At 48.7% G+C, this 26,659-nt stretch overlaps 1 protein-coding gene across 2 annotated transcripts in view; it reads left to right on the top strand.

Annotated features, from left to right (window-relative positions):
* meis1b (Meis homeobox 1 b) overlaps positions 1 to 26,419 on the top strand; it is a 72,461-nt gene extending 46,042 nt beyond the window's left edge. For both annotated transcript variants that reach the window (XM_029174910.3, XM_029174909.3), the window contains exons 9-13: positions 7,044 to 7,120; positions 18,030 to 18,088; positions 19,520 to 19,609; positions 20,260 to 20,357; positions 25,415 to 26,419. In XM_029174910.3, coding sequence (XP_029030743.1) covers positions 7,044 to 7,120; positions 18,030 to 18,088; positions 19,520 to 19,609; positions 20,260 to 20,318 — 285 coding nt within the window. In that variant the 3' untranslated portion in view covers positions 20,319 to 20,357; positions 25,415 to 26,419. The remainder of the gene's footprint in view (positions 1 to 7,043; positions 7,121 to 18,029; positions 18,089 to 19,519; positions 19,610 to 20,259; positions 20,358 to 25,414) is intronic.
* Positions 26,420 to 26,659: the final 240 nt, after the last annotated feature.

The following is a 26,659-nucleotide window of genomic DNA, read 5'->3' as shown; positions in this document are numbered from 1 at the left end:
TCACATACATGGGATGTTTGCTGGCTATGGTGATAGCAGTGACAGAGGGAAGTGAACAGGGCAGTGGGTGCTGCTCACTTGTTTGTTACAATAGATTAGGTCATTGATTTGTCAAAGCGGTTCACTGATGGAGAAGCCCCCCAATGCAGAGAGCAGAGGCGGGAGACGCAGAAAAGCATCTGGAGGAGGAAGAGGCGAGGATATTAAAATCGAGGGGGAAAGAGGAGCGGTGAGGAGGAGAGTAAAGCGGAGGTGGAGGGAGACGAGAGAAAAGGAGATGAGATAGTTAAGCAAAATGCTAAATATAGAACAGAGGGATGGAGGGGGCGGAGACGGGTGAGAAAGATGGGGAGACGGGGGTGAGGGGAAGGAGGGAGGGGTGTAGGTGCACTTTGAATGACAGAGACGTCGGAGAAAGACACAGGAGAGACGTGGAAGCTTCATATTTCAATAGCACTGGCTGCAACCTCTCTTATATTATGGCTCCCAAAAAGCATAAGGGAGCAATTGTGGCATACCTTTACCTGCCCCCCCCCACACCCCAGGCTCCTTTCACCCCCCAGGGGCCAACGGTGGGTTTCTAATTAAAACGTCAGGGGCAAAAGGGTAATTATGATAATAACATAACAATATCGTCAGGGTTATTAGAATGTGCTGTGGTCCCCAAATTGCTTCCTCAGAGAGATCACGTTTCAGTGGCATTACATAAAGTCACATTTCCTTGAAAGTCAGGTGAGATGAGATGTCGTCCCCCGCGGTTCGGGTGCAGTGTGAGAGTGCGGTTCCCCTTTGAGTGTCATGGACACAGACCCCCCTCCTCCTGAACCGGGAGGTGTTACTCAGTCTGAGGGTTTGTGCTCTTGAGTCCCACCCAAACCAGTAGTTTGATGTGTTAAAGCCTCCTGCAGCTTCCTGTGTAACGCAAAACAGAACATTAGTTTGAGATCAGTGTGAAAACGGCGCCTTCAGCGCGCGGCGCTCCGAGGCGCGTCCCGCTGCGTTCGCTCGGCGCTACCTGACTGCGATGAGGCTTTGTGGAGGCCTCCTACTACCCATTTACACACCCCCTCCATCCGAGGCAGCCTGAGGCGGGGGCCGCCTCCAGCTGTGGCTGCCGTTGGCTGCGCCGCTTGCTGCGAGTTCCCATTGCTTCGGAGCCTCCCTTCGCTCAAACAAGCGGTAATTACCGGCTTAAAGAGGTTTAGTGGTCCAGCAAACTACATAATCACCCCCTGAATTAGCCCCAGCTCATCAGCCTCAGTCCAACGAGCAGCGCTCACCGCTAGCGCTAGCTAGCAGCCGCATCCCCTTCCCTTTATTGCATAGGGGGAAGCACAGCAGCAGGTGTTGTGCAACATCCGGCCCCTTAATAAATGTAGCCTCCCCCGAGCCGGAGCAGGGAGGACTAATGAAGCACGCCCTCGCTCTTAGTGAAAGCGACCGAGGGAGCGCACATGCAGCACACCCTTCGCATTGTGCATTAGACACAACACCGGGTCATGTGCATACATGCTATAAGCTTCAGTGTACACATGGGCAGAGACCCACCCTACTTTAAAGCACACAGGTCACGTTCACACCCTGTAGCACAGCAGCAGCAGCTACAGCGGAGCCCTCCCTTTTACACAAGCAGTGCAGGATGCTAATCATCAATTACCATAGTGGAGACATTGCTAATGCTGTACATTGTCTAATCCACTTTGTACCACAGCTTTGGTGACATACTTTTCACCCCCTGCCACACCAGCTAACTAGATTTATCGCGTTCCCATAGGCAAGAGCGCTGTGAGATTTCCCTAAACCAACAAAAGCTGTTTTTTAGAAGGAAAACGCTCATTAATGAATGAAAAGCCCAAGAACATCTGCTTTTCCCCGTTTCTTTATCTCGAGAAGAGATGGAGCGATTTGACGACAAAAACAGTTTTAACAGGGAGTTTTCTGTCATTTGCGGTGCACATATCGAGTTTTTTTCCCCAAACTGTGGTGAATTATTCATGCTACATGCTTTGACTTGGTTTACCGTCGTCCAAAGACTTAAAAGAGGATGTTTCTGCTGTCTGTGCTTTACAGCATTGAGACGGAGGGCGTTTATTTTGCGCAGAGTTTGCTCAGGGCACTCTGGAACTCTCATCCTGTAGTTGCTTCGTTGTGTCTCAAAAGATCTGTTTTTGCTCTGTTTTGTTATTTTGCATCTGAGCAGCCTGAATCAGAGGAAATTAGGTTAGGGGTGCTTTAGTTTTTTTCTGTTGTTGTTTTGTTTGCTCTCACTCCCTTTTCTTTTTTCCTTTAATCCCCCCTTTCTCCCAGAGCCAGTTTTGTTGCTGGGTCCCTGCTCCCTAATGAAGTCAAAGGGATGTCAGTCGATGCCACCTACACAGAAAGGAATTTGAAATGGTGTAGCTTGAACACACACACACACTCACACACACACACACAGACACACACACACACACACACACAGACACACACACACACAGACACACACACACACAGACACACACACACACACACACACACACACACACACACACACACACACACACACACACACACACACACACACACACACACACAGAACTTCCACTGACTGAGCAAGAAATTCGGGAAATTGGAGGCTTGTAGTAGGAGACACCACAGGCTTAGAGTGTAGAACACTTGTTTTAACAGTCTGCTTGTGCTCAGGGTTCTGGTCAGCTGTTGTTTGCATAACAATGTGCTTGTCTCCCCAAATATTGAAGGTAATGTCCTCCGCGCTGGCAGGTGGAGGCTGCGCTTCCAGTAAAGCGCCCGTGTGCGTGTGCGTAGACGCTCCTCTGGCCTGAAAGGCCCACAGACCGGCCGCGGCTGCTTCCCAGTGGGAACCCGGGTTCCACACAGTTTGGACCTGGGAACCGTGAGGGGCGGAGGCCTGGTCGGGTCAAGGCTGTTCTCTTTCGCTTGAAAAGATCCGCGCAGGCCAATAACCGGCCATAATACTGTGTTTGCTGGAAGCTCCCTGGAGATTCAGGTTGTCGGGTTTCTAGTGTCAGGACAAGTCTGTTTCAGGGCCTTCTCTTTAATAGGTGGCCTGAAAAAAGAACGATAATAATAAGACTAAATTACACACTACTCATTGCACTTCCTGGCTTTCTGTTGCCTTGTGGCAAACTCCAGCCATTTGGCGGTGAAGTAAGCTAACTTAAAATGCTACTGGCCCACGTCTGTTCTCCACAGATTACGCAGTGTCATGGCTGCTTTTGGAGGAAGGTCACATGACTGAGACCATATGATCTGCCTCCTTCTGTTCCTCCCTCCACCCTGTGTCATGGTTGCAGTTCTCAAAAGCTAATGCAGCGTGTCAAGCTGTTTTAATAGGATGTACAGAAGGCTGGCTTTAAATAGAATGATATGCAATGCTAACATAATGCTAATGGCTAAGGAGGGAACAGGCCTCGGAGGCTGAAGTCAATTACAGCACACGTGACAAGATGCGTTGTGTTGTTGATGTTCATGTCGTTTGTAGCGGTGGACTCTGGATTTTCAGTGTAAAACTAAAAGCCTGTGTATTTGAGACGGAGGTTAAAGAGGCTTTGAGGAGAACTGGTTTTGCTTCGGAAGCGAGATGAAAAGAAAGAACAGCAGCGAGATGAAAGACGTTTGTGAACTGGTCCTCCTCTGGTTCGCGTCAGACAAAAGAGCGACTCAGACTCAGACCAGGTTTCAGTTGCAAAAAGAAGAATTCAGAAAGCGTGACCTTTTAGGAAGTTCGTTCTGTGAAGGTTTAGCAAGTTAATATTTCTGCAAATGAGATTTTGTTTGACTTGTAAAGGTCACAGGTTCAGTGAAACGCTTCAACCTGGCAACAAGTAGCTGCAGCGGAGATGATAAATCACAACAGGAATTCAGCATCATGTGGCTCAAATATTACAAATGTATTAGCTCCACGTTAAATGTGCAGGTCCAGCTTCTTTAGCAGAGGGGGAAATTGGTACCAGTTGACATTTTTCTATTGCTCTGCTTAGAATAGTTTTCTCCTGGATTAGGCATGGGACGACGGGACTGAAGGGTCTTGCAGAATATTTATGCTCTTATCTCTTTGTTAAGCCCCTGGGGCTCCACATATCCATTTCCACGTCTCCTTTCCTGCCTCCTTCTTCCCTCTGTCTCCTACTTGCGTTTTTATCCTTCTCTTGTTCTCGTCTGAGGGGGTTCAAGGAAGACAGACAGACAGGGAGGGGATGTTACTGACGCTCTGTTACTCTCCCACACACACACACACACACACACACACACACACACACACACACACACACACACACACACACACACTGTATGTCCATGCACGGCTGCGCTCATATGCAGACGCAGTGAGCTCAGCGGCTCAAATCAGAACAGCCACGCGCACACAAACGCACACGCATGTCCTTGCATAGATGAACTTCCTAATTTGATCGCACACGACCGAAATCTTTGACTCTAATGGATGTACGTACACACACACACACACACACACACACACACACACACACACACACACACACACACACACACACACACACACACACTGGGACTGATAAGGAGAGTCAGTGAAAACACACATCCCTCCTGGCACCCACATGCTCGGAGCCCAGCAGAGGTTGGAAGTTCTCATGAAAGGAGTTGTATATTTGGAGAAGACATATCATTAAGATAGGCGGAGGGAAGGATGCGCAGGCAGAAACTTTCCATCTGCTCTTTTAAAGAACATGTTATTGCTTTTCTCACTAAGGGCCTTTCTCTCTCGCTCTCTCTCTCTCTCTCTCTCTCAAGCCACTGAACCACAGCCAAAGGCCATTAAGAGACACCAGAATCACTCACAGACAATATTAAATCTGGCCGACTTGTTGCTAAGCGAGAACCTAAATCACAGTGTTTTGACAGATAGGAGCTAATTTGGCGGTTTAGAAAAAAAAGAGGACAAAAACAGTTTTAATGTGCTGGTTTTCTGGCCATCCCTTCCTGGTAACGCGTGCATTACAACCAGCCTGAGATGTTGCAGCGCCGCAGAGGCTGCTGAGCCAGGACGCCTGTAGGTGTGATTACGTTTAGAAATTGATCTTTGCTTTGAACCTGCTGGCAGGATTTATGTCACACAGATCACACTCCTGCCACCAGACACCTTCTTCTCCAGTGCTGCTGCCTGAGAATGTGTGTGTGTGTGTGTTTGAGACCAGTCGTGGCTTTTTGTCTTTCAGCTTGTGTTTCGTAGGAAGCTAGAGGGAGGAAAGCATTGAAACAGGGTGTATCTGTGTTGTATTGTAGCCCGTGGCATGGCCGCAGCCCCCCCAATATCACGAGGCAGACACTCCTGCTTCCACAGATCTACAACACATAGAATGGACACACTGAGCTTTTCATGTTCAGCCAGTGTTAGGTTTTCTTTTTTTGGGATAAAACCCTTTTAAAGATAAGTTTATCAGATGATTAGTTTACTGGTAACTATCAGTTCTTAGTGCGGCGGATACTTGGTCACACTCTGTATGAATGGACAGACGGTTCACATGTGGATGTGTGCGCAGCCGCTCACACAGTCGCACAAAAAGCCTTGTAGAAATAAGTGGACTTGAATTTGGCCAGAGGCGACAATGCAATTATAACTTAGCGCATGAAATTAGCCTCCTTGTGTTCCCATTCCCCACAACCAATCACATGGACGAGGGGAGGCTGAAAAAACGGGCTCCTCGGTGGATGTGCTGGGCCGTCCCAGCGTTAAGCACAATCCTGCTCATTATGCGCTAAAAAAACTGTCATAAAAAAATAAAAACGCTGGCGCCGCGCTGATTCTTCACGTCTGATTGACTTGAGCCAGTGTGTTGTTTGTGTTCTGTACGGTCGTCATCTTTCTGGCGCCTGCCGTTGGTCACAATAACACGGGATAATAACTGAAAAAATATCGAGTCCGTCGTTGCTTCTGAAGTGAAAACTGAAGAGTGCACGCGTTTGCGTTGGAGACGCAGCCGCCGTCGGTCCGTGGCCGCGGCTCCGTTCCGATCTTTGCTGTGGACGCGGATCGTGGTATACTTTGAATTGTCCCGTTCCACTGTTCCTGCGCCGCTCCTCTCGCTCCCGCTTCCCTTTTACTGCCTGTTCCACACAGCCGTGTCTTGTCTCAGTCATGAACAGCACATTGTGCTCTGCCGACGCGGCGATGCCCCCACGGCCCAGTTTAAACCAACACGACTTCACATTCATCTCATTTATTCATTCCATATATTTAAACAGGTGGCTCAGCTTTAAGTGTTCTCAGCTGGCAGGCGGCTGGAGTCTTTCCAAAGAACGACCCGCGACGTCATTTCCCCGCCTTCAATTCAATAAAACATGTTCTTTAAGTCGCGTTATTCATCTCGCATTAGTGCAACAGTCACAAACACATTCCTGCACTAGGTGAGGCTTGATTAAACAAGATGAGGTGGCGAATACCTGTTTTTGGAGTGAGATCTGATCAAATGCTGCTGTGGGAGCTTCGGGCGCTTGAACTGGATTTTTGAATATCAGACCTTAATATTTCTTATAATCTGCGCAGAAAAACCGCAGTGATTCCAGCAAAGTGGCAAACTTAAGTCAGACAGGCGCTGTGAGGATAAAAGCGGCGCGCTCTTGTCTGTATTCCACTGGGTTAACCTTACATATTCCCAGCTCACTGATTACATATGCAGCGGGGGCGAAGGGGGGCGCTGACGCGAATATATTTGTGTAAGAGGCTGCCTAATTACCAGAGCTGGTTCTCCACTTCACTTAACTTTCTAATTGGCTTGCCTTTTTGGCTGCCATTAATTACAAGATTTCATATTCCATTAATGATCGGGGAGAGCGCCGCGTCGCAGCGTACAGTACGTACGCATAGACGGACCGACACCTACGCACCAGTGAGCACGCGCCTCACACTCCACCTCTCATTATGCAGCATGGTTCTGCATGTGTGTGACTGTCTCCTTCTCCACTAAAGGCACATCAAACCCCTGTTCCCCAACAACAAGAAGCTCCATTAAACAATTTGCACTCATACCTGTCTTTCCCTCCTGCAGCATCCCTACCCGTCAGAAGAACAGAAGAAGCAGCTGGCGCAAGACACAGGTCTCACCATCCTACAAGTGAACAACTGGTGAGTCCTTTCAGAGTTTACATGCAGTCGATTGCAGGGGTTCGACCCCCCAGGCCATGCTCGTTTTTTAATGATAGGAATTAATGCCTCCACCCCCACTTTCACCACGCGCAGCTCACTGAATCGTCCCCATCTAGATCAATTCATAAACACTGGGCTGATTTTGCAAACCAGCAGCCTCACGCCGTCCAAACATGAGCATCCACGGTAATTAAGAGTCAAAGCACCATCAGAGAATATTGAATAAAACCATCCAGCGCGGGCATGTTAAACAAGGACGATGGCTGGAAACGTGGTAACTTTGGAAATAATTACAGGGCTTTACTGTGGTCCACTTATTTTAGGGTTTGTGGCTTTTTGTCACAGCTTCCACTGTGACGAACCTTGGTTTTAATCAGTTAGGGAACGTGCTACCTCCTGTTTACACACAATATTTATAATGAAAAAAATAAAAGTTATGTTTTACATGTTCAGCTGCGTGGGTTCCTCCTGCATGGAGCCTTTTCTCCATTGTTATTTGGTGTGTTTTCAGCCTATCCACCATGTGAAGGCGTCCTCATTAGCAGGGAGCTGACATTAAAAGGTGCACAACCTGTCTTTGCAAATTAGTGCTCTGTAAGTGTCAACCAGCTTGTTAATTAGGCACAAGCACGGCTGGCCAGGGCCATGAAGTACGGCGGCTAACTAGCTGCTCTAACCGTAGGTCGCAGTGTAAGATGTAGAAAGGCCCGTGTCCTTATCAGAGAGATGCCATCAGCGAACGCTTGGCGTTATTACTACAGTCTAATTAAAGGGGCTGGAGTCTGAGGCAGGGCCCAGGCAGAGGGTGTTTGATGTGAGTGGCCCTTGAAATAATCACATGAAGATTCAGTTGCACTGTGCGATCATGAGCGTGAAGACGGCAGAAGAGCGGCGGAACAGAAAGGGTTAAAGAGACAGAGAAAAAGGCAGAGAGTCAGAGATGAGACACGATAAATGCCCATTACCGACTGTCTAACAATGTTAACATTATTCTCTGCCATTGTTCAATCTGGGACCTCAGAGACAGGCAGCCGTTAGATTAGGGTATGGTATCAGTCTGTGGAGGATTCGTTGTACACGCAACCAAAAGACAATGCAAACACAGGAGGAGAGAGCCTCCTGACCGGGGATCCAGTGGAGGTTATCAAACCACGTGACCTCCCCAGAATCCACTGGGATCAATTCTTACGTCTGAGATAAAGCCGCGCTGTGTGTGTGTGTGTGTGTGTGTGTGTGTGTGTGTGTGTGTGTGTGTGTGTGTAGTCACATGAACAGTAGCTTGGTCACTTAAGGCTGACTGTGTGCACTCACTCTGTTTGTTATTTTTATTGGTAGGGGGATAGCAACACACCCTGAAGGTGTGTGTATTTGTGCAAGACTAACACACACTGTGTAAATCGTGGGAGGTTAATCTTAGTTTGTGGAAGGTGTGTGTGTGTTTGTATATGAGCGAGCGAGGGAGCGAGAGGGAGCGAGAGAGAGGAACCGGGGGTGGTTAATCTGAGGGGTATTAGCTGTTAAACCCTGCACACTGGGATCCCACTGCCCCCTCATATTCGCTGTGTACAAGTGTGTTTGTGCGTGTACACGCTTGTCCACAGGCTTGTCTCCGTTCATAGTGCGAGTGTGCGATCAGTACAGTACAGGAAGGTGATCGAGATGGAAAACAATAAAAAGAAGCGGTGATGCAGCAACAAAGCAGAAAAACTCGGAGGGAGAGCGAGGAAAAATGACAGATGATGTAAAAGATGCAACAATGATGCAGAGAGAGAGGAAGAGGCGCTTGTTGTGCTGGTTGGGAAGCCCCGTCATTGGGTGTCTCCATAGCAACCCGTGGTGATGTTACCTCCTGACCCGCTGATTTGGTGAAGTCAATTTCCCTGGCTGTGATTCTGCTCGTCAGCGCTGTTGAGGAACACACACATGTCTAAACTCCCCCAGTTGCACACGCGCACATGCTCCGACCTGCTCCACCTCGCGTCTGCGGCTGTGAATCAAGGCAAAGAGGATTCAGGAGCACCGCGCACTCAGCGGAGGCGCGTGTCCCGGTCACGCAGGCCGCCGCTGCTGCGTTCGTGTCCGATGGCGGCAGATGAACCGCGGCTCGGTCCGACGGGCGGAGGAAGGACAGTCCAGCTTCAGGACCATATGAAAACTGCCTGGTTCCATATCGTCCGTCCGTGTTTTCCTTCACATAAATAATCCCAGCCTCATGCAGTCTCCCTCTCTCCTCTCGCTTCACACACACTATAGATGTGTTAACACACATGTCGGTGTGTATAATTGATGAGCAGCACGCGGTAGGGCTCAGCAGATTAAATAAAAATGCTAAAGGCCGGCAAGGGGCACAGATCACTCATGAATTATTGGCAGAAATACTCTGCACCAGGGAATCTCAATTTGAATGGAGAACGTCTGTGCGTGTGTGTGAGAGCGCGTTCTTTTCCAGCTGCAGGGACAGATTTTAGTTCGTGAACTGCGTCGAGGACAGTCTGTCGGTAAAACTGGGTTTTAGGGTTCAGGTTAAAACGCAGTGAGTCACATTGACACAACACATCATGTGTAGAGAATGTGTCACACTGTTCACACCCAAACGCAAATATGCTTGAGTGGTTTCTACAGAGTGGCCCATACATGCACATGAATACATGTGCATCCTAGACAGGTAAGGAATGTATACAGAGCCCAACTGTGCTCACACCCACACGCACACACTCACGCACGCACAACAGGGCCACTCCTCACCATTTACGCAAACTGAAGCGCAGACTTTGGCTGACAGTAACACAACTGGACCTTTTGTGATTTGCATGTTAGTGGGTTTGTGTACAGCTGCTGTTACTGTACGACAGGAGCGATAAGCCTGCAGCAAAAATATCATGTCTGCTTAACAAAACACATCCTGGAGGCATCTAATTACAAGTAAGGAATAAGTGTAATGTATGTAATTATCAGAAAAGTACTGTATCACTGCGATGTGACAAACAATGACCTGAACACAACAGATATTTTGTGTCATAAAAGCGGTTTATAAATTTGTAAAGGGAAGCGTCAGTAATCCCATCGGACACACGATCCCCTGGTCTCAGATCGTAACCTAAGATAAGACGAACTGGAGCTTTGCATCCTCAGCTCGGAGCACGACGCCTTTCTGTCTTTTTCTCCGCGTACGGTTAATATCTCTCTGCAAACTTCTCCTAACGCTCTGGTGATGTAAAAATCAATGGCGAGGTCATCAGGTTTCCCTCGCCGGCCGCCCCTCCCCTTCCTGCCTGCAATTTAATAATGCCCCTTTAAAGGCAGTGTTTAAGCCCCGCCGAGCGATTGTTTTGTCAATAAGGCCTCCTTTTACGAACGTCTTAAAAGCATGGACAGGGAGCGAACGAGGAGCAGAGAGAGAGGGAGGCAGTATTTAAAAGGCCAGAGTGGACGGATGCTGGAGCTACTTAGGAAGGAGCGGCGTGGCATGTGCATATTTGTCGCTTATCAGGTTTCTGAAAGGACAAGCAGAGGAGAGAGAGAGAGAGCGAGAGCGAGAGAGAGAGCGAGAGGGAGAGCGAGAGGGAGAGCGAGAGAGAGGGAGAGAGAGGGAGAGCGAGAGAGAGGGAGGGAGAGAGGGAGAGAGAGAGAGAGAGAGAGAGAGAGGGAGAGCGAGAGAGAGGGAGGGAGAAAGCGAGAGGGCGAGAGGGAGGGAGAAAGGGCGAGAGAGAGAAAGAGAGAGCGAGGAAGAGAGAGAGAGAGCGAGGAAGAGAGAGAGAGAGCGAGTGAAGAACATGAAAACTCAAGCAGAGGGGAAGGATTTACTGCTCTGTTTTAAAATAGCAGCAGTAAATACGCCATGCTAATGCTAATAAAGTGTAGGCCACTCGTGCCTGCGTTCTTCTGTAGCCTCCATCATGACACCGTTCACAAACACTGACTCCCTCAGCTGCTTAAACCCTGCCTAACAAACTCATCAAACCTACGAAAACATGGGACAAGACACGTCCCGTCACCAGACGGGGCCGCGAGGTGAGCGGCATCATGGGATATGTGGACGAGGCGAAGGAGGCGCTGGGACTTGTTCACAGAAAACCTACTGAGGTGTGTGTTCTGGAATTAGCAAGTTTCAGTCCATGCCCCGAAGCCTGTTTCATACACTGCGCCTCTGTCAACTTGCTTCAGCCTGAACCTTCCTGACACTACAACACATTCCACAGCGCACGCACGCACGCACGCACGCACACACACACACACACAGCCAGCGCACACGCTTTCGCCAGGTATGACCTCACCCTCCGATTTCAACACTGAAGTCAAACATGAAAATCGTTTTTGTGTTGTTGCGCTGCGTTGCCACCGGTCGACCTCTGCAGCGCTGCTCAGCCTGTGCAGACACGACCCCGTCTTTACTGCTGCATTATGTCAGCACACGTGTGTGTAGCTGTGTGCACGTGCGTGTGCGCGTGCAGGCGCCCCCCCTCCTGTAACACTGGCGCCCGCGGCCGGAGCTGCGTTGCTCCGTTCGCCCGCTGTCTTTTCTCACCCCGTCCTCTCGTCCCTGTTGCTGCTCAGCCTTTTGTGGAGCAGAGGCTGAAACATGAAAGGTCAGCAGAACGGGTCTGAGCTCGGCCCACGTGGTCGGCGCCGAGCCCTCGCTCGGTTGTTGTTCTCATCTCCGCTTGTGTTAATCAAACACGTTGTGAGGGAGATCAGCAGAGACGCCAAAATTAAATATCTAGGAAAAATAGGACACTCACTCCTACAATTAACAGGCCGAGGACGCTCCCTGATTTCATGCAATTAAGATAAGTGATGCTTCTATGTAAAGGATTTGCAGACAAAGCGAAATGCGATGAGGCCGACGCACTCTTTAAAACAAAGTAGGCAACAATTTCAAAAGATGATTTATCCAGCGAAGCTGCGAAAACCTGAAAAGATGACGCCATGGACCGTTCCTCCCCACTGTGGAAGTGGACTGTTAAATGTTGCCTTTCTGGGCAGTGGTGATGGGCAGTCCCATTGCGTTCCAGCAGGAGAGCGACGCAAGAGGCAGGAAGTGACAGGGGCATCATGGGAAGGATTCAGGTCTACATGCACTAACAACACAATGGACGTATTTACATGTAAAGTCTGCTGCATGTGGACGCTCCCCCTAAAACACACACACACACACACACACACACACACACACACACACACACACACACACACACACACACACACACACACACACGCTGGCCCCGTCACACAACAGGCGCTTGTACACACACAGATGCACACAGATTTCGATCCAAGCCCAAAGGCTAAAGGACAGCAGCTCTGTCCAGCGTTGTGTTTGTGGAGTGGGCAGCACATGACAGCCATGTTGTTTCTGGTCAGAGCCAGGCTTCAAGCCATGCCCGTCTCTGGCATTGATGGATGGCTGCTGAGCGGAGTCCAAGCCGACTGGACGTGTGTGAAGGGAAGCAGCAGCAGAGATAAAGGCAGAGGTCGTGTGTGATAGCTCCGATCTGGCTTTTGGCTTTTTTTCCTCGTTCTGTCTCTTTTCCCACCTATTTCTGTTTCCAGTCTGTGTCTCACACTCCCCTTTCTATTTTGACTGTTGCCAAGTCGTCCTGAGAAGTCGGCGAGTGTTGCAATTCCAGCTCAGTCGGAGCCGCGAGTTCACGTATGGAGACCAGTGATTTCTCTTACAGACAGTCACACATGCAGACTGTGTCCTCTCACTCTGTAAAAACAGCTTTAGTGGTGGATTCATGACTCCCTTAATGGACATGCTCCAGTGTGTGTGCGCTTCCATACTTGTATTTTATGTGTGGGCAGTAATGGGGATTAAATGACCCCACGGTTGCTCTCTCTCTAAAGCTCCTTTTAAACTTCAGCCTTTTCTTGTGTTTCTGACATAATGCTCTCATGTTATTGGTATGGGATCGACAGACCGTACTGAATGTGTGTCTATGGGTGTGTCTTTTCATAGCTATGCATGTGTTTGGAGATGGTTCAGCCACTGTTTGCCTGCCAGTAAAGACTCATGTAACTGTGTTGAGTCCTGTAACAGACTCACTGCAGCCAAATCGCACTCAGACTTGGTCATTTTACTCCGACATGACCTTATTGTAACCCTTGGCGTCAAATGTAACCGTGTCTTGTTTAATATGTGAACATGTGTATGTTAATGTCTGTCACGGTGCCATCACCCAAGGTGATGTGTAAGCTACCGCACCTTCTCTACAGACCAGCTAATTCCTGCAGAATGAGGCCGAGCTGCAGAACGGATTATGTGAATGAGCTGCTTGCGTGTTTTGTGTGTAGAGTCTTATGGACCTGGAACATGGAGGTATTTGTAGCCATGTGATTGGTGGAGAAGTGAGAACGATGCTATTCATTGACAAGTAGGCGCATGCAGCAGAATGTCCTGCGCCGTGCGTCTGTGACTGCGTCTGCATATAGGTGTCTGCGTGTGCGTCTTTGCACAACATCAGGCACGGCTGACTTATCTTTTTCTTTTTGCACAATCCACATCCTAACGCTCAAAATACCCCACAATCAGTGGTTCCCAGTTAGAGAATAGAATTCACTCAAGTGGTCACAAGTAGCTGCAGTGTGATCGAAGGGACTGCATCAGGTTCTTCTTTGACTTTTAATGCTCATGCTGAAGTAGTCACAGGTTTGAGTCCCCTCATCCTACACAACCTCCTGATGTTGGTCTTGTGTTTAGTTTGTGAGGGAAAGTTAAAGGCTGTATTTGCGCTTACCTGTGGGCAAGAGTTCTTCAAGCAGCTGCTGGTTTATTTAAACTAATCTGCAGAATCTAATCACAGGATCTGATCTTAGAACCACACTGAGTAGAAGAAGGGAGGGAAGGAGGTGATTTATGAGTTAACTCATCAACCGGAGAACCTCATGAGTGTAATTCCCTCACACCCACATTCAGTAGGCACGCACACACACACACACACACACACACACACACACACACACACACACAAACACACACGCTTGAGTGTACTGCCACCCCCTGCTGTGCATAGCAGAACAAGTGAGCTCTATAATAAAATAACTAATTACTTAAGAAGATGGAGATGTACTGGGACATGGGACGAGATCATAAAGCTCTAGGAGGGAAAGAACTGTGATGGAGAAACGGGACTGGTGTGTAGAAGTGTGTGTGTGTGTGTGTTGGCTTCAACTTGTTGTATGATTGCTTATCTTGTGATTTATGTCTGGCAACTGTTTTTGTGTGGCTACACAAGTGAAAATCAACCGATTCTATGTATTAGTAATTATTTTATAAATTGTCAAAATAATTTTTATAGAAACAGATTGTTTAAAAAGCTACTTTAAAAGAACTGAATGAAGTTAATTTAGGTAAAATAAGTGTGTGTGTGCGCGCGTGTGCGTGCAGTGAGTAGGAAGGATATATGGGCTAGGCGTTAATTGTGGTTGAGCAGCAGACAATCGATGCTAGCCGCGCAGTGACAAGATGATGATAAGCTACACGATTCTACCCGTCAGAGCTTGCTTTCTTTTTAGTGCTGTTAAATCACATTGATTGGCAGCCAGGAGGAGTGTGTGGTTACAGTTATTTTAAGCAGCTCTTACATTTGAATATGCATGTAGACGTCTGTCGACATACGCTGAAATCTAACGCTTGGGTCCTGAAGCGTGTGCGATGGCGGAATATCCAGCGCATGAATCTGAGGTGAGTGTAGGACAGTGTGTGTGTGTGTGTGTGTGTGTGTGTGTGTCTGTGCGCGTCTGTGCGTGTGTTCTCTCAGATTACTAATATAATATTGGTCGTGAGTGCAGGGGATGTGTGTATGCACAGTATGTTTGTGCACATCTGTGTGTTGGGGCATCTCGTATTACTAATATAATATTGGGAGAAGGCTCAGGAGATGTGCATGTGTGCGAGCATGTGTGCGGCAGAAATGGAGAACTCCACCTGAATTTAAATCAACGAGCTCACAGAGTAACCTTTTGTATATCCAATCTGCATCTTTCCACTGCTCGTTATTGAATTATCCCCTAATTGGTCACGCAACAAAGGCAGCTGATGAAAAAGACAATTTCTTGCTTTTAATTGGGCATTTCACGTGTGCTTCGTGTACACCTGTGTGCGTCTGCCTTGGCTGTGTGTGTGTGTGTGTGTGTGTGTGTGTGTGTGTGTGTGTGTGTGTGTGTGTGTGTGTGTGTGTGTGTGTGGGGTGTAATGAGAATAGGACATTAGCAAGGGCTTGGCAGACGCCGTCGCAATCAGTTCCACTCCTTCCAGAGAAGGAGGGAGAGAGGAGAGTGGATTAATCCAGACGTTACAGGCTGAAGGTATGAACCCACCCCGTCTGACTGGACTTTCTAGGACTTGGCAGAACGTTGGTCTGATGCTCAGTTTGTCAGGTTACTCCCTTTGCTCGTTTGCAGCGTTTGATGTTTTTGGTCCCAACCTTAGTCGCACCACCAGTGGTGTGTCGCACCAAAATAGCCCAGCTATTGTTGCACTGAGCGGAGCTGAATAGTGCAGTTCATTGTGTTATGATGGGAGGCAGGGGAATGAACAGGCCATAAACACTGGCCCTATAACACCCAGGGGTCGCGCAAAGGTGAAGTCTCACTCCTCTTAACTGTGGAGCTCTGCTCAGCTCTTCTCTCCTCTCTATCACTCTTTATCTCAGAGTCTTCTCCCTTTCTTATTTCCTCCCTCGACTCCCCCCTCTTTTCCTCACCCCAACCCGCTCCCTCGCTCACAGTCTCTCTCTGTCTCTCTCTCTCTCCGTCAGCTTATTAACGGTCACAGCAAGAGTGTCTGGTTTGCAGACCAGAGCCCCTTCGCCTTATTTTCCCACTCTCTCACTCCTCCTTCCCTCCCGTTCTCCCACTCTCCATCGCTCCGTTCCCCTGGCTGCTATTATGAGAGGCATTTTATCCTTTGTTCCAGCCCCCATGGTGCATCTGGCCTCAGATATGGGGACGACGGGGACAGGAAACCGGCGAGCATTTTTGAGAGAGGAGGGGGTTTGGTGGGTTAGAGTGTGGGTTCGTTGCTGGGAGGTGGACTGCCAGTTTCCACCACACAGGGAAGGAATGATAAGGAGGGAGTGAGCAGGAGAAGGAAACCGATACAGAGAGGAACAGGGAGGGAGCTGCGATAGGCGGCCAGTGTAGCTGTACATAGGAGCCGTCCCTGTAGGTGTAGTAGCAGTAACAGTTATTAGCTCATTAATACATAGTTTAAGTAATTAAGCGCCAATACCAGATTTGAGTTCACATGAAATTAGAAATTACATTGCTCCCTTTTCTAAGTGTAGCATAACAAATCACTGACTTTCTAACAATTGCACACCTATTGCCCAAAAAACCTCCTTTGTTGCATCAGTGCATTTTCTTGGGGAGAGGACTGAAGTGTGGGAGAGACGATGGGAGACGGCAATGAAAGACGGGGGGAAGGAGGTGAGGAGTGGGAGAGGTCAACAGTTAGCCAGCGATGGCCCCGGGTTGACCTCCCCCTTCTTTAGAGGGTCCAGGGAGCAGAGAGTTAGGAATGCTCAGGCCTCCTCACCCTCCCTGCCCTCTCCCACTCCCCCCCTCCCATATCTCCCCCCAACAAAACAGGGTGGCAGGGGAGGGGCTGTTGGTGATAAAACTCCAGACGTTCCCTCATTTGATGGTCCTGCGCCATGTCAGAGCATTCTTACATTCCTTCACGGCTCTTTCTGTTTCTGCGTCCCAAAAAGTTCCGATTCAAAATAGTTAAAATTACCAAAGCCGAGTTCAAAGGCTGACGAGATCCAGCCCTGTTCGCTCGCATCCATCAACAAATGATAATTGTTCTAAAGCAGCTTACGAGATGTAGCAGAGCAGTCGTATAAAAACAATGCAAGGAAATAAAATTAGGCTGCTAATCACGGAGTCTGGTGCTATCTGCCTCTGCCACTCCGTCTTCATTTCCCTGCAGCTCTGTCTTTAGACGGTGATACAGCAGAGATAGCAGGCAGAAAAACAGGAGGAGCACCATAAAGCAGTTAGAGAGGAAATATTAAAAAGATATAAACTGAGGGGCTCTTATTCAGCGAGCAGAGGTCAAGCTGATGCACATGATCCGCCGGCCTTTTGTTTCTGCTCCTCTTATCCCAACGTGAATGCTCATTTGTTCATCTGCTGATGTGTAGTAGCAGCATTGTGTGCTGCTCTCTCTGATAAAAAAGCCGGAGCAACAGCAGGAACACATAAATCAAGGCAGAAGCCCCAGGAGCCCTCTCTCCTCGGGGTCATTACAGGTCAAAGGGTCATTTCACAAGGGGTTTGGCTGAGCAAGGCCAGAGCCCAGGCCTGTGAGTGTGACCGTGTGCCTTTATTGGAGGTCAGGAGGTGAAGAGGTTGTTCCAAGGCTACTGTACACGCAAACCAACACACGGGCACCTGCCTCAACGGAGTATCACCCAAAATACAGCCTCACCAGCAGCGCGGCGGCGGCGTTCTGTCAGCAACACTTCCCACACAGCGAGCTCGGAGCCGTTAAACAGTCAGCGATCTGAGCTGGCTGCGTCTCCAACAAAGCAGGATGGGTCACATGCTTCAAACAGGCAGCACAAATCCCACTTAAGCTGTGGCCCACAAAGACCCCAGTGTTCAGGCCGCCGCCGCCGCCGCCGCCGCGTTCACGGCCGCCTCAAGTTTGTACAAGTCGTGGAGCGGCGCTGGAGGCAGCTGCTCAGAGTCGGCCTGTTCAGATGTGACTTGGGCCCCGGGTCCATTAGGGCTGTAGCAGGAGTCGGGCTGAGGGAGGACTCCGTGCTCCCGATCCCTGTTACCGACGCCGAGGGTTTGTTTTTGTGCCCCAGTCAGCGTTTTGCCCCGTCTTGTTTGGAATGACACATTAACTGTTGTGACTTCTTCTTGTCTCCCTCAGGTTCATTAACGCGAGGAGGAGAATAGTCCAGCCCATGATCGACCAGTCGAACCGCGCAGGCAAGTCTGTTTCTGTGTTCACATCCATGCACCCAGAGGCCCCTCAGCTGGTAAATACGGCGCTGATGCCCTCGTCCTGGAATGTTCACGACCTCCGGGGGATTTTCCCTAAGCTATCGCGACTGGCCATTAAAATTAAAACCAAAATGCTGCGACATTAACCGTTAATTACTGTGTGAGAGACTACCTCCTAATTCTAAACCCAAAAATTTGGAAGAAAATTAGTCAATAATGGATTTATTTTTCTTGGCCCCTAAACAAAACTAGCCGTGTTCTCCATAAAGTTTGCTCTTAACCCCTTCCTGCCCCCTTTTTTCAACCAACCAAAGAAAACCCCTCAATTCTTCCCCCCGCCTTGAAGCAAAACATAAAGAGAACGACACCCGGGTCTTTTTTGGGGTGACCGTTGTTTGGCTTCTTTGGCTCCAGACCTGTTTTTACCCACTCACCCCCCTTTGCTCCCTTAAACTCCGCACCTCTGCCCTATTTGTGGCTGTTTCGGGGGGCGAGGGGAGTGAGCGAGCGGTCCCCCTGGTGCATGGCTTGGTTTGGACTGCCGTAAACTTTATTACCTGTAATAGGGGTCAGAGGTCAGGGCGGCATTAGGGGCACAGTAAAGTTCAAAGGCATCCACTGGGGCCGAGTTCTTGCTTTTGCTTGACTGACCCCCAAACAGCCTAAATCAAGGGTAAGTGGATTTCTGAGAGCGAACAATGGAGACAAGCAAAAATAGGAAGCCTATCAGGTTTCACTTATCGTTGCTGCTCAGTTATAGGCAGCATTTACTGCGTAAGGCTTTAAGGCAGGATCAGTATCTGAGGCCATTCAGCAAAAATGACTTATTGTTGTCACAAATGGAAACTGATTAGAGCTTTAGCCCAGAGCTCATTTTCTTCTTTTGATCCTGCAGATAATCATACACTGATAGAAGCAGCAATTATGTTAAAGACATTGTAGTGTTAAGTGCCAAAGTGCCGTGTTGTTCTACATAACAAGTCTTCAGCGGGGGAAAAATATTAGAGTAAATTCGCACAAGAACTCGAGTCACGGTAATAAATTATATCGGTTTAACATCAGTTACACTGAGAAAACAGTTGTCACCTCTTCCAAATGATCCAAATCTAATTTTAAAACAAAGGACCTTGTGTGTTTTAAATCACCATCGCGTGCGTGCGTGCGTGCGTGCGTGCGTGCGTGCGCGTGTGCGTGCGTGCGTGCGTGCGTGTGCGTGCGTGTGCGTGCGTGTGCGTGCGTGCGTGTGACAGCAGTCAGAGCATGAAGGTCTAGGGCAGGTTTTGGGTGCAGAGCAGGACGATGCATGTGCTCCGGCCAACAGATGATCCTGCTTCAGCCACTGAGCCTTAATTAAAAGCACTAATTGACCACGTCGTCCCCTCCCTCCCTCCCCCCTCCCTCTGTCTCCATCCACAGTAAGTCAAGGAACTCCCTACAACCCAGATGGCCAGCCGATGGGGGGCTTCGTCATGGACGGCCAGCAGCACATGGGAATCAGACCACCTGGTACGTCTTTCTCTGCGTGTCTGAGCCTCTTTCTTCGCTCGCTGTTGTTGTTGTTTTCATACCTTCGCCCTCTTTCTTACACGTCTTCTCATCTTCAGCTCTTCCTCGTTTTCTTTCCTATCTCGTCTCCCGTGTGCTGATTTAAGACTAATCTGTGCACTTTGTCACATGATATTCAAGGCGCTGACGCCTCCTCTTTCTATACAAAACCCAGAACAGGTGTGGTCAATCACATTGCACAACCTCCCCCTCTTCACCCCCACTCCCTCCCCCCAGTCCCCCCTCTCTCACGCCATCAGGTCTAATCCAGGAGTTTGTCCTTAAGCTCTTCTCCTCCTCAAACCCGTTTCTGGGATTCTCTCACCCTGTCTCACCCTCCACTCAAAGTCAGCAGGTTTGGATAAACTGCCAGGCTACTTAGCCTCTCTCCTAACCCGCTTCACCACACCTCGCTGTGCCGGCCGCAAGCCACCGTCTTCCTTTGCTATGTTGTTTGTCAGGCTGGTCGCAGAGAAACATTTCAAGCATTTTCAGTTTCCTCTGTTGTTTTTCCTGGTTGCACTTGATTAGTATCACATCAAAAACACTCCTTCTAACGTGCATGTGTAATTAGTTGTGCAGACATTCAATGGTCTCTGTCTGTCTCCTAGGACCAATGGGTGGAATGGGCATGAACATGGGCATGGAAGGTCAGTGGCACTACATGTAGCCCCGCCCCAGTCCCAACAATCGCAACACAAAGGGGGATGTGAGTATACGCAGACACACACGACTCTGCTCCTAATTTAATTAAGGTTCCAGCTCAGCACACACTCACACGAAGGGAACAGAACATGACTCATGACTTTAAATCAGCTTGATTAAAGAAATGTCTAGGTTATTGGTGTTTCATGTGGCTGAAGTCCATTGATTGTCCAACTTTTGTACTTTTTGTGGTGAAGCAGCCTCGTGTTGTTGCCAAGCTGATACTTCTGTGTTCCTCTCCCTCACTCTCCCACCCTCGCGCTGCTGATAAGAGCCTTTGATCACAACCTTGTACCGCTGTGTTTGTGTGCAAATAGCTACAGGATGAAGCATCTGTCGTAGCAGGGAGGACAGGAAGGAAGATGAGGCTTTTCACAATAAAACTGAAAAGCAATAAACACTCATACAGTAAACTAATACATACAGTATTTTTATTTCTCTTACTTGAGTTTAGGGTATGTCAACAGGAAGGCGAGTGGGGCAAGGAGGGTGGAACAGTGTGATGAGAATGATAGAAGGCGGAGACAGGGGTGGCTTGGGGGGGCAGGTAGGACGTTGCCATAGCAACAGACTGATTGGCAAAAATGTAAGTATTCGTAGCTGGAGCAAGGAGTGAGAGAGAGAAGTGAGTGCCCCTAAAGTGTCATAAATCTGCCAGGTTGCTGTTGATGCATGAGCCACATTAACACACACACACACACACACTTTCTCACTCCTTCTTTGTGCTTTCCCTCACCGTCAATTTTCCTTTTTTCTCTCTTTCACACAAACACCTTTTTCTGTTTCTCTTTAATTCTCTCTCTGTCTTTCTCTCACCTCCTCTCCCCTTATCTCCCTCCTCTCCCCCTCTAGCCCCAGGGCCAAATAGACTCCCACATAATTCTGGATGTATACAGGCTTGGTGTTGTCACAGTGCATAGTGTGTATAAAGTGGCTACGGGTCCAATCATTCTGAAACATTATTGTTTCATGTGTGTATACGTACCTGTGTGGGTGCATGTAACATTCATATGTGAAATGCAAACACTAGCCACCGTGTGGGTGAGCGTGTACAGACGTGTGTATCTTTATAACTGTGTATGTGTGTGTATGCATGTGCATATGTGTGTATGGTAATAGGATTACTCCTGGCACAGGGAGGGGACACAAACTAGTGCAAAATGGAGGAGGTAGCCAGCAGGGAAAGAGCTTAGCTGGGCCTAATTGACTAGATCCAAATTAAATATGCCATCACCAGAGGTGTGACCAATGGATTTGACTTATTCAGTTTACAAAAATAGAGACCATTAACCCTCCACAAAATGCACGTGCATCTGAGTCTGTGCCACGATGGAAATATGTCGCCCTTGTTTCCATCACAAATGTCCACAACCATAACAAAAACGAAGAAATCTCCCATCGAATGGCTTCTTTCAGGCTGGAAATGCAGGGAGACATGGTAATAGAAAGGCAGAGGTGTGTGTGTGTGTGTGTGTGTGTGTGTGTGTGTGTGTGTGTGTGTGTGTGTGTGTGTGTGTGTGTGTGTGTGTGTAAACATGAGGGGCTGGTTCGCCTTGTCCAAGCAGCCTCCTTCCAGCAGCTGCTAGCTTTCCCAGCAGACCTTGCTTTAAACAGCCTCAATTTGCCTGCTGAATCTCGTAATTGGGCCACCAGAGGAATCCTCCGCGAGACGGGCAGAGCAGAGAAGACGAGGAGACCGTGGGGGGAGCAGACGAAAGAGGGAGGGGCAGATGAAGAGATGGCGAGGGAGAGGAGAGTAAACGACACGAGGGAGGAGGAAAGGGAACGAGAGGAGGAAGGAAGGAGGAGAGAGGAGAGGAGGAGCTGGCACAGAGTTGGAGCTCGTCTCCTGAGCCGCTAGCGGCTAGCGGCGGCTAGCTGCTAGCTTGTCCCCGTCAAACACTACTTCTTCCATTTCTAGGTCAATTAAATGTAAGCGATGTGTTTTATTCTTTCATGACCAATTAAATTAATAGGTTATTATAGGAGGGAGGTGTGGAGAGGGGGTGGTTATCTTATTTGATTAAGAGAGCACAGGTTCATTATATTTTATAAGCAATTTTCATTAGCAGAGTTGAGGTTTTGTTACCGCGGGGCTAAATTGAGTGGTTATTGTGTGAGGAAGCGCTGAGGCCGATGCAGAAGGTGTGCCTGGCAGTCACACTGCAACATTAGTTAAAACTAAAGCCAATTAGTCGTGCTTAGCACAGAGCGTTATGCTTTCCACCCAGTGATGATTGCAGAGCTTATATCCCCTTGCGAAACAATACACCTGTCAGCAGAGATGAAGCCGGGCCAGTGAAGCAGAAGGCAGCGAGCCTTTGATAGCTGCGAGGGTGACTCTGCGATGACCCTCACCCCGTCCTTACTTCCTCTCCCCCGCTTTCCTTCTTCCATGAAATTAGCCAGGGGTGCCCCCCAAAACTGTAATTTTCCGTTTCAGGACAATAGTTATCACAGGGTGGAGGAATTAATTATGGCGCATAGTGTATAGAATTGTTTCTGGGCCTTTGCGCTCAGGTTTTTCCAAAATGTCTGGCAGAACGCTTGAGCGAACGCCGCCCGTAACCCCTTTTCTGCCGGTCTCGGCTGGAGACCCTTTGTCCCAGGATTCATTGCTCCAATCATTAAGCACAAATTTGTTAACCTTCTGCTGAGGCCGTGCACTCTCCCACCATTAACCCCCACCCTCAACTTCTCTTTCTGCTGGATGAACTTTTACTATTAACGGACACTGGGGGAGAAACAAGTTCCCATTGGGGATTTTGTGTGCGCCGGTATTGTCCGTGTGAATGTGTGCCCCTGTTGATGTGGCCCCTTTGGAATCGGAGCAGTAGGAGGAAAGAGGTCTACAGTCAATGTATTGATTGGCTGATTAAGTGAAAACCCTATTAGCGATGTTTGCTCTTTCAAGCACGCATAGTGTTTATTAGAACCTTGACATGGATTTAACCCGGTCGCAGGGATGCGCTCATTAATGGAGGATACAGATGTTTAGTTACCAGGAGTCCACAGGTACTGGATTAGCACTTAGAACATGCTGCTGACGAGAGCCTCATATACAATAACGGCTCATAACAGGCCAGGTGAAAGTCAGGCGAGACTGGTGTTCTCCCATTGTCTTGTTCTTTCGCTGCCTGCCTTGTGTGGAGCCTGCTGCTGCTGAAGCTGCTGCTGAAGCTGCTGCTGATGCTGCTGAAGCTGCTGCTGAAGCTGCTGCTGATGCTGCTGAAGCTGCTGCTGATGCTGCTGAAGCTGCTGCTGAAGCTGCTGCTGAAGCTGCTGCTGAAGCTGCTGCTGAAGCTGCTGCTGAAGCAGCTGCTGCTGAAGCTGCTGCTGAAGCTGCTGCTGCTGAAGCTGCTGCTGCTGAAGCTGCTGCTGAAGCTGCTGCTGCTGAAGCTGCTGCTGCTGAAGCTGCTGCTGCTGAAGCTGCTGCTGAAGCTGCTGCTGAAGCTGCTGCTGAAGAAGCTGCTGAAGCTGCTGCTGAAGCTGCTGCTGAAGAAGCTGCTGAAGCTGCTGCTGAAGCTGCTGCTGAAGCTGCTGCTGAAGCTGAAGAAGCTGCTGCTGAAGCTGAAGAAGCTGCTGAAGCTGAAGAAGCTGCTGAAGCTGCTGCTGAAGCTGAAGAAGCTGCTGAAGCTGCTGCTGAAGCTGAAGAAGCTGCTGAAGCTGCTGCTGAAGCTGGAGAAGCTGCTGAAGCTGCTGCTGAAGCTGCTGCTGCTGAAGCTGCTGCTGCTGCTGAAGCTGCTGCTGCTGAAGCTGCTGCTGCTGCTGAAGCTGCTGCTGCTGCTGAAGCTGCTGCTGCTGAAGCTGCTGCTGAAGCTGCTGCTGCTGAAGCTGCTGCTGAAGCTGCTGCTGCTGAAGCTGCTGCTGAAGCTGCTGCTGCTGAAGCTGCTGCTGCTGAAGCTGCTGCTGCTGAAGCTGAAGCTGAAGCTGCTGCTGAAGCTGAAGCTGCTGCTGAAGCTGAAGCTGAAGCTGCTGCTGAAGCTGAAGCTGCTGCTGAAGCTGAAGCTGAAGCTGCTGCTGAAGCTGAAGCTGCTGCTGAAGCTGAAGCTGCTGCTGAAGCTGAAGCTGCTGCTGAAGCTGAAGCTGAAGCTGCCGCTGAAGCTGCCGCTGAAGCTGCACACGTGGACCGGCCCGACCTGCTCTCAGGTGACGGCCGTGAGCTTCAGCGCTCATGTTTGGCTCTGACAACAATGGGTGCAGACTGTCCACTTGCAGAGATGGATCGCCTCCTTTGTTGTCTCTACAGAGAGGAGAGTGAGGGTTACTTCATTTTTCAGGGCAGACAAATTGAACTAGATTTTTTTGCAAACGTGACATCATGAGTCATCACTTAAGATACGGTTTGTCCTCATGAAGTTGTGTTTCACGCTAATTTAAGTTCCTTGTTTAACTCAGCAGATTATCCAGGACCTTTTAAGTACTGGACCTCAGTATTGCTCCAAATCCACCTGGTTTGTTTTAGGCTTCATCCAGTCTTAAAGGCGTTAATGAGCTGTAGGATTAACTCGTTAAACCCTTCTGTGCGTCTCTTATACAGTTACACGGCGTTAGTAAAGACAGGCCTGGGTCTGTTCTGACCCACATTAACACTACATTCCTCTCAGGAAGAGGTACCATGTGACTTCTCATCAGTTCCTGACACGTTCATGTGCCACTGGCCTGAAACTGTAGCATGAGTCTGCTTCCTGAAGTGTGAGCTATTGTCCTGCTTAATGAATGATTGATGACATCCAAGTCATTCAGTCGTCGTGTCTTACAGTTAAATGCTTTCTGCCCCAGTGGTGGAGACAATATGCCAGGTTGCTCTGAGCTTCATAATATTTGCATGACTTTGCACAGATGCTGGACTTGTAAGGTTTCATGCATTTACTCACCACATTTCTTAACAACAGACATTATTTACAGGTTGTCACCTGGCAACAAGCTGTATTTATTTAAAAATAGGAGCAATACAGAATCGTAAAAGTTCTCTCGGGCTCTGATCGTCCCTTTACTCTGGTTTCCAGTCTGGTCCAGTGCTGATAACTGATCAGTCGTTTTTATTTTCTCCGTCTTTAGAACTTCAGGGCAAAGCAGGGGATCAGCTGTCTCACCGAGGCCAGTGGAGCATGGGAACGGGACTCCCTGACAACCGACTGAAACCCTCTGCCCACCTCCTCAAGGACCTAACAACAATTTACTCAGCTGAGACCTGCAACATGGAACCTGACGGTGATGCACAGATCAAACCTCACCCAGATGCCCCCCTCCCCTCCTCCCCCGTCCCCACAGACCCTGCTTCTCTGTGCTGGGCACCACACTCCGCCGCCCTCAACACTGCCCACGAGTGATTGCGATTGCGAGCATAGATGACACACGAGACACACTGGGTCCTTTGCCTGTACCTTCAGTGAATGTGGCACCCGGTGATATATTCTAGACTCCTTGGCAAACGGCAGAGACTTCCTGTGAAGAGCACTCCACTCCTGGGATGATGGAATTGGACCAAGGAGGAGCCAATGTCTGTATCTGACAGGACACAAAGCAAAAGAGGTGCCCTTTAAAATATAGCGGATTGAAACATGGAAGTAGGGAAAAGAGAAAAATTAAAAGTATAACTATATCAACCCCGTGTTTGGGAAGTGAGTGGAAAACGAAAATATACTGTATACTGTTGTAAAGTTACGCTGGACTCTCACAAGAACTGGGAATTTAAGTATTGTAAATGCTATTGTATTGTTCTGCATATTATGTTGTTTCTAATAGATTTTTTTAAAAAAAGGATGTGAACTTTTTTCTCTTTTTGATTTTCTTTCCACACTATGTGTGTGCAGTCTCTCCTTCAGCCCCCTCCATTAAGTCACGATGCATTTTTAACAGAAACGGTGAATAAATGGACAATTGGATCAGTTTGTTGTTTCTAGCAGACCTTTTTTAAGGATGTTTTTTTAAGGAACACACAAGTCACACACACGCACAGTGCGAGTGGGTTGTTTTATTTTGACTCTGTCTGCATTTTGTGTTTTTGAAATGTTTTCATATCCGTTGATTAAATGAGCCTCATGGAATAGTGGTAAAAACTGATGATTCATGGTCGTTAAACTCTTTCAGCTCATTAGATTAAGTCAGAACACAAGGACATCAAGCTGAACAGTTTCTAGCAAACTAACAAAGGTTTTCTGTCGTCCAAATTCTTTAGTTTCGTCCATTTTAAACTCTTAACTTGAGGGCAGCCACAATTTAGTTGTCAACGCAGCGAACGTCATTGCAGCTAGAAACTATCCCACAAACACGTCTCACATTTTTCCCTGTCCATGATGGAGA

This window comes from Betta splendens, chromosome 15, assembly GCF_900634795.4.
Source record: "Betta splendens chromosome 15, fBetSpl5.4, whole genome shotgun sequence".
Taxonomy (NCBI): Eukaryota; Metazoa; Chordata; class Actinopteri; order Anabantiformes; family Osphronemidae; genus Betta; species Betta splendens.
Note: the sequence above shows the minus strand (reverse complement) of the source record. Positions and strands in the feature narration are given on the sequence as shown.